The sequence below is a fragment of the Chenopodium album genome, chromosome 1, assembly GCF_948465745.1.
Source record: "Chenopodium album chromosome 1, dcCheAlbu1.1, whole genome shotgun sequence".
Taxonomy (NCBI): Eukaryota; Viridiplantae; Streptophyta; class Magnoliopsida; order Caryophyllales; family Amaranthaceae; genus Chenopodium; species Chenopodium album.
This window is the reverse complement of record NC_137834.1, coordinates 85,193,034-85,201,560: the sequence shown is the minus strand read 5'-3', so window position 1 is coordinate 85,201,560 and position 8,527 is coordinate 85,193,034. Positions and strand designations below refer to the sequence as shown.

Here is an 8,527-nt window from a genome sequence, read left to right as displayed (position 1 = left end):
ATACACATACATTGATACATATATATGGACATATGGTGGTCCAAATATAATTTGTTACAGGCTTACAACTAATAAATAAGTTGTATGCACGGTCTTTCATTTCTCATATAGTCCGATTCAGTTGGCTTCATATCACCTGCCATATCCTTCGTACTATGACAGACGACTAACCACCCTCATTAATATAATATGGACCAACCAATTTAATTGCACGATATTCTTTATTTAATCTTACTTTATAAAAAAGGCTATATTACTTTATAAAAAAAGTACACTACAAATTAATTAAGAATTAACTTATAAATTACTCCGTAATTAAGAATTAACTTATAAATTAATTAAACCAACCTTAAGTAAACAGCGGCCATAAACATGCAGATGATGCAGTGCCAAATCGTTACCTTTATGCTTTATTTTTCCCAGAATTAGTATATTCATTATTCTTTATTATTTTACAGTATTTATTTGTTTTCTTCTTGTTTTTCGAGTAATTTTTGATTATTCATTTGTTTTGTTGCATTTTGCTGTATTTGCAGAGTGGTGGATATGATGATGAGTTATGACGACAGCTCAATCACGCTAGCCCAAATCAGTTTCAGGTCCATGTGATTTACAGCGCTTATTCTATGTTTAATTACTCTTAATTTAATTACTAAGTCACTGTTACGTTGAATGGAATTAATTTGATTCTTTGCATTTTATTTTATTTTTGGGATATTTGCAATTAAGATATGAATCAATAATGATACGAGACTTAAATTAGATAATGTTACGAAAAATATCCGGGCTTGTTGTCTTTAATTTATTTTCAATTCAACTCCAATCGGTTCAGTTCTTAATTTCCTTATCTCATAAAATATTCGGTTCAGCTTCAATCAGTTCAATTCCTAATTTGCTTATCTTATAAAATATTCAGTTTAGTTTAGCTCCAATCAGTTCAATTCAGTAAATCAGAATAGACCTACAATTTAAATAACGAAATATAAATTTAGTGTAGGGGTTTAACAAAGTCTTGACACAATAACACATACTTCATTCACAAGACATTGTATAGTGTAGAAAGTTTTTGTTGAGAGAACTTTATAAATTTCATATGAAATTCAATTTCTTTTGTTTGTGGTGGTTAGGATAGTTTGAAGTTATTATAACGAATTACAAAATATGTTAAAAGTCAAATGTTGCATGTATTAAGAAAAAAAAAATAAAGTATATGACAATTTCGATAATATCGAATAAGTAATTGTAGTCCCGATAAATACAAATAATTAGTGTGTAGAAGGGGCGAGCTGCTAATCTTGCTATACTTTAAGTAGGCAAATAAGGCAATAGAGTTGTCCCTAAAGTCGGCCATAATTTGGTAAATGCCACAAGAAGTGCTTGATTATGTTCATTATTTGCAGGATCCTAAGCTTCCCCACGAGGCCACGATCAAGCATCCAATGAAATCTCTTAATTCCAAACCCATGTCTGCTGACTTTCTCCCTTCTCCTACCTCCCATGATTACTTGCTTTACCTCTATTCTTCTAATCAATTCGTGCATGACTTTGTAAAAGTGGACTTTATTAGAATGCACAGTAAAAAAAAATGGTAGGAGTATTAAAAAAAAAAAAAAAAAAAAAAAAAAAAAAAAAAAAAAAACCTACAATTCTTGTTGGGTTTACTTAACAAAATGGACATCATACTCTTAAGGCATATTCTGATTATTGAACTGAACTAAATATTTTATGAGAGAAGGAAAGTAAAAAGTGAACTGAACTGAAAATAATCTGAAAAGAATTGGCCCCAACTCTCTAAGCAAGTTTACAAGCTAAGGATTTTTTCTAGATATTATTTTGGTGTGTACAAGGTTATGTAACACCAATAACACCGAACTTCATAAACATAAACAATTGGCATCTACATATTTGTCTATTTGATGTATGTATCTCCTCATCAAGATTTATCAATACGTCAACTGCATGTCATGTATGTATCTCGTGCACAATTGAGTTAATGCACACCCCTTATTAGCTGGCTTTACATATTAAACGTACCGTATTGTAACAATATCGTTCACGATATGCTCTAGTACATCATACACGCAATACAACACGCTAGACATTAAGCATTACGGAGTATGTATATATATATATATATATATATATATATATATATATATATATATATATACAAAAAAATCAGCTGAAATACATAATTAGAATGATTATCTAATTTTATACTTTTCATTATGAAGAAGTACTTTAATTAATTATTTTTTATTTTATATATATATAAAAAAAAAAAAACTACTTAAAATAGTGAGGCACAACAAAAGAGTGCTCCTTTTCTTCGACTCCTTTTTCAACTCCCGGGAAACTTCACCTACATCATCAGCTCACCTCCTTTCTTCTCCAACTCCTCAACTGCTACAACCCAAAATCAACAAAACTAAAACCTCTTTACAAACCAAAACAACCCAAAATTCCTCCAATTTTCTCTCTCCTCAACAAAAATGGCGGCAATCTCAGAACCCATCTCTCTCACCCCCTAATGCCACGCCCCAGACATCAATGGCGCTTCGAAACGGCGGACTCGAAACGGCCCACACCCAAGAACCAGCCCAAGAGTTTCGGGCCTTAGTTGAGAAGGCTGACCGGAAGTTTTCCCGGGTTCGGGACCTCCCTGCTTTTGGGCCTGGGCCCAACCCGGCCCGGTACCTGAACAAGGTGTTCAAGGCGTATATGAAGGTGTGGAAGTTTCAGCGAGAGAACCGGGCCAAGTTGGTGGGTTCGGGCCTACAAAGGTGGGAAATCGGGGAGATCGCTTCTCGGATCGGGCAGTTGTATTTTGGGCAGTACATGAGAAGTAGTGAAGCTAGGTTTCTTCTAGAATCGTATGTTTTTTACGAGGCAATTTTTAATCGTGGGTATTTTCAAGGTGGTAAAGAATTTGGTGGGGTTAGTGTTAGGTTTAAGGAATTAAGGTTTTATGCTCGATTTTTGTTGGTTGCTTTGATTTTGAATCGTCGTGATGTTGTTGATTTGCTCGTTGACCGGTTTAAGGTTCTTGTTGATGATAGCCGAGCTACTTTTCGGGTACTTTTCTATCTAATTTCTTCTTTTTAATTCCAAGTTATGATTGTTAATTTCATGGGTTTGGTAATGATTACTGTATGTGATTATGAAATTAATGATATGTTATTGAAATATTGAGTATGGTAGGTTGATTACTTGATTGTGTTGCAATTAGCTTTTTTTAGAGTATGGATTTTGATTTTGTAATGTGTTTTTGGTGTTGTGGATTGCTGTAATCGATTGCGTTTTAAGGGTTGATTGGGGAGGTGTTGTTATTAGGCTTGGTTTGGGGTTGCTTGTAATAGGTTATGAGGATTAGGAGTTCATAGCAGATGTGAGCTTTAAGGTTTTTAGTCTCTTGAGGATAGTACCGAGAACGTGAATTCAAGTTAAAAGACTTCTACATCATTGCATCATTGTCCTTCAGGGAATTTACTAACAAGTAACAATAATATGGCGATATGGGGTTGAAATCATTTGTTGACATTCTTCACCACACATGATTAAGTTATAAAGGCCGCCTTGGCAGCATTGTTGACTTGTATAAATCGTATCACCCTTTGCATCAGAGAGATGGAGACAGAGGGGGATGGGGATGGGGAGGAGTGAATCCTTAGCTGTTTTCCACCTGTCAATGCAAAGAGATTTAATTCTAGAAAATGGCTTTGCAATATGATTATTCATTAGAGATTAGGTTGGTTGTCAAATATCTACCATGGACCTTTAGTCATCTATCGGGACAAGTAATGATAATTTCATCCAGGTTTTAATTTCCTTTGTGGGGTTTGTGGGGATAAATCATTGCCCGTCTGGCGATTTCTGTCCTGCTGTTGCAAATTTAGCTCCGGTGAGGGTTTGTTATATTCTTTTTAAATTGTGCTCTCAGGAAACTAACTTCAAAGAATGGAAGCAAGTGGTTCAAGAGATTGTCCGCTTTGTAAATGTTGACAAGCCATTGCCCAATGCTCGGCCATTGCGTTATTGTGCCATGTTTGACACTCATCCAGACTCGTTGCCGTATGTGGCTCGCTTTCATGCAAAGAAAGTTTTAAAGTTGAAAGATGCAGTGTTAACCAGCTATCACCGGAATGAGGTGAATGCCATTCTTCTGTGAATCACTAAGATGTACTTATATTCTTTTTTCCTAATATCATCTCTATTGGAGTCTGCTGAACTCTATGCGGAGCTCTAAATTCAGCAGTATCTAACTTGGGGCTGTATATGTTTCAGGTTAAGTTTGCAGAAGTGACATTGGACACATACAGAATGCTGCAATGCTTAGAATGGGAGCCAAGTGGATCATTTTACCAAAAGCATCAAACTGAACCCATTGAAAATGGTGTCCACAAGGACTTTTCTGGTACTTCTGGGTTAATTGACATAAATTTGGCAGCTGATCTGACTGATCCGACCTTGCCCCCAAATCCAAGGAAAGCAGTTTTGTATCGCCCAACAGTGACACACTTTATTTCTGTAAGTAGCCAAGATTTTTCTGTCTGAGATTTTGCTTTTCTGAGGTCATGGGTGTTTGTTGCGTGAATATATTAGAGTTGAGTGGACAAGTCATGTTAAGAAATCCAGAGCTTAGAACCACAAGAGGCATGAGAACCTTGCCTTTGACATGGCCTTGCTTGATACTGATGGAATATCCTGTTTTCCTTCTCCTGATATCTGTACTATACAAGTATATTGATTAGGGAATAAGCAATGTCATTTTTTCACCTAATAATGATGACAGACCATTTTAATTTTGATGTATAAAATCTTTTGTTAAGAATTCTGTTGATGGTTATGCTTCTCTGGCAGGTCATTGCAACAATGTGTGAGGAGCTCCCACCCGACTGTATTATACTAATATTTGTGTCATCATCTTTGGGTAAATTGGCCTCTTTTGAACATCTTTTTTTATGCATTTGCTGTGTCAGCTTCTTAATGTTGTTGCGGCCTTATATTTTGCAGGAGCAACTAGTTCCGTTAGTGCTGAAAGCTCTGGTGGCTCTAGAAGATTTTCAAAGAGTAAAGTTTTGCTTTCAGCTGCCCAGGATCAAACCCTGTCTCCTGGAGATAGTAAAAAAGGATACTTGAGTAATTATTATGATAATTCCCTGTGTTTAAGTCCACGTGGAATTGGAGGTGTGCAAAATACAGAAAGCTGTCATTTCTTTATTTTTATGAGGTTTGGCTAATTTTATGTGTTAAATTCAACAATAACTTATGAGAATACTCTTGCCTTTTCAGGTTCCAATAACCTGTACCCCGGAGATTTATTACCCTTCACTAGGAAGCCTCTCTTCTTAGTTATTGATAGTGATAACAGCCATGCATTCAAGGCAGGTTTGTCAAAACTTATTCTTGCCAGATAAATATCCTCACTGATTAAAATATCTCTATTGCATGGGATTGTTTTTTCATTTTGTACATACTGGTTGTGTAAGAAACAAACTAGCAATATGGAGTAAAAGAGACAACAAATTAAGGAAGCACAATCTTAATTCTTGAATATGCATACTGATGCTTTTTTTCATATAATGTTGCTCTTCAAATGATCCTTTGTTCTGAGACACAAAAAGAATTTTATATTGCTGTTCTCTTCTTCCTTTACTATTGACCATAAATTGATAAACATGTGTTGTTTCTTTTGAGGTGCTCATGCTTTGTTTATATGATCTGCAGGTCATTCATGGTTCAGAAAGAGGGGAGCCATCAGCGTTGTTGCTTTCCCCCTCAAGGCCATCATTCAAGAGCCCTCCTAGTGTTGATGCAATTGAAAATGGGAGCCAATTTACTCTGTTTTTGACAACTCCTCTGCTAGCATTTTGCCAATTGGTTGGCCTTTCTGCATCTGATAGAGATACAGTGAGCTCTCAACATATACTTTGAAGTTTAAACTTCCATTTTTTAAATGATGAACTCAAATCTAGCATATTTTTTTGGATTTCATGGTAATAACAAGTATTTCTGCAGGACATTTATGATGAGGCTGAAAACATAATTGCTAATGCCTTTGCTAAATGGGAAGTGATGTTATGCTCATCAACAAAAATTGATCTTGTTTGGGCTCAAGTACTTCCAGATCCTTTCCTCCGTCGCATTATTCTTAGGTACATTTCCTCCTTTATTATCTGAAATTTATGCAACCTATATTGCCAAGTAGACTTGTCAAATTAGATCAAGAGAAAAAATAAAGGTTCAAGAGTTGAGCCTTGACATGTTATAAGGTGTAGGGGCTGAGCTATTTTCAACTTAACTACCTATTAAGTCTGCTGAAAATGTAAATTGAACCGGTAACTCTGGCCCTACAGAAAAACACTATTTTGATTTTTTTGTTAGTTCCATTCTATTTTAGTTGATGTCACTCCGCACCTTACAAATCAATCAATCAAAGCTTTAATCCCATAAGTGGGGTTGGCTACATGAACCAAATTTGATTATTCCGTGTAGTCATCGTCCAAAATCTTCCTCCTCCATCCCTTACATTAACAGGGGGAAAAAAAAAAAAAAAAAAAGTATCCCGCCTTGGACCTCCAGGTATAAGTAAAATTGGATAACGAAATAAACTACGTTTTTTCCTGAATAATCCATATGTAATGTTTTTGGCATGGAGATGAATAAAACTATGTAGTATATAAGGTTACTAATTTAACTTAAAGTGGAGAGTCTGAGAAAAGTCAGGGAACGTGCCCAAGAACTATACAGGGAAATGGAGTTTCTTTCCATTTAAAGTACATGGATATCTTTTTGGGACTTACCAAAACGCGTAATAGGAAGGTTACTGGGAAGGGGAGTGACTAAAATAAGTTCTATCTTCTTGTAAATCACCCTTCCTGTTGAGTTAAGTATGCTCTAGCACTAGATTGCATGACCAAAACTCTTTTTATTCCTACAGAGGGGAACTTATGGAATTTACACTGATTTTGTCCATTTTTAATGCTATCCAGATTTATATTCTGCCGTGCTGTGCTATCTCTACTCCACCCTCCCAACACAAGGGATTCATATATGCCTGATTGCCTGCCTAATCTTCCCGGGTTTGTATCACCTGATGCAGAAGCCGTTGAATCGTATATTCATCGGCTTGCTGACCACCTCAAAGTTTCTGACTGTTTCTATAAAACTTAACTGGAAGAAGTTACTTGTCAGCAAATTCAAGGCCAAGTTCAAGTTTTGTTGATTTTTTAGTGCTACAGTGGTACAATCCCTGAAGATTCTGGTTGACACTTCCTGGACATGGCGAATAGAACTCCTGGGGTAGATTTTGCATTGCCGAGAATTTTTTGGTAAACCGAGGAGGCTATTGGGGGCGGGGCATGTCAGTTGATGGCATTCCTCAACAAATTGGAGGTTAACATTTCGGTGTCATTGCGTGAATCTTTATTGTGGATATTATGTGAGAATAGTGTTTGATAGATGGCATTCTTCAACAATAGGAAGTTCTATATTTAGGTGTCATTGGGCGGATCTTTGTTGTTGTATACTATGTGAAAATAGTGTGTAGATGGGTTAGTTTTTTATTTATTTATTTTTTTTCTTGAGTTTCTTTTTTCTTTGTTCCTTGGGTATGGATTTAGCTTAATGTCCTAGCAAATTGCTATTATGTTAATTCGTATATTTCAATACATCTACAGGAAATGCTAGATTTCTTCACATTTATGTACAAGAATAAATTGTTGATCAATATTTCAAGAGGGAAATTACCCAATTTTTGTATTGCTTCTTGTGAGTTCGAACAAAAACCAAAATGTTAATTCATTTTTTAAGATATAACTTTCAACAAAACTAGGGTGGCTAATGCACGTGATACGCGCTATAATTAGTTGTGTTTGGAGAGCTTTTTTCAGTTGTTGATTACATTATAAGGGAAAATATATGAACAAATATTTTTTGCGTATAAATGTCCACACATTATTCTTAATAGTTCAAAAAAAAAAGGTAATAACCATGTAAATGCACATTTTAAGGATGTACTAATTAGTATTACTCTTTAAAAGGTAGGGATAGATTTAGGTTTTTGCTAATATTTGTTATTTAAAATGACAGAGATATCCAAATCAATTTGTAATTTTATTGCAAGTGTTTCCAAAAATTACCATTACTTTATGAATTATTATGGTGAAAATTCCTTAAATTTGTGCCTTTTGATTGTGAACAAGTTTCGGAGAACCATAGTCCTTGTGAGGTCTCCCCCAGAGGCGGAGCTAGGGGTACAGGGGGGACAACTGTCCCCCCACTTAGGAAAATAAATCTACTATAAATGTTTTTGTGAGCAATTTTATCTTAAGAAATAGGATGGAGCAGTGGTTCAAGTTACTCTTATAGAGTCTTATACATATCAATGTTTGTGCGTCATCTATACGTTTGAGTATTTATTTCCCCTAACACAATTTTCAAACTATGTGATATCTATTTGTCCCCCCTATTTGGAATTTCTGGCTCCGCCACTAGACTCTCCCCGTATGTATTGATGGATAAACAA

The 8,527-nt window shown here is 35.4% G+C and overlaps 1 protein-coding gene across 1 annotated transcript; it reads left to right on the top strand.

Moving 5' to 3' along the window:
* Window positions 1-2,278: 2,278 nt before the first annotated feature.
* LOC145559789 (uncharacterized) lies at window positions 2,279-7,763 on the top strand. The gene is made up of 9 exons (XM_081621093.1): window positions 2,279-3,075; window positions 3,941-4,147; window positions 4,285-4,527; window positions 4,861-4,930; window positions 5,014-5,187; window positions 5,293-5,384; window positions 5,728-5,910; window positions 6,019-6,155; window positions 6,993-7,763. Exons 1-9 carry the CDS (start codon window positions 2,551-2,553, stop codon window positions 7,171-7,173), a joined length of 1,812 nt encoding a protein of 603 aa, XP_081477219.1. The 5' UTR covers window positions 2,279-2,550; the 3' UTR covers window positions 7,174-7,763.
* The last annotated feature ends 764 nt before the right edge of the window (window positions 7,764-8,527 follow it).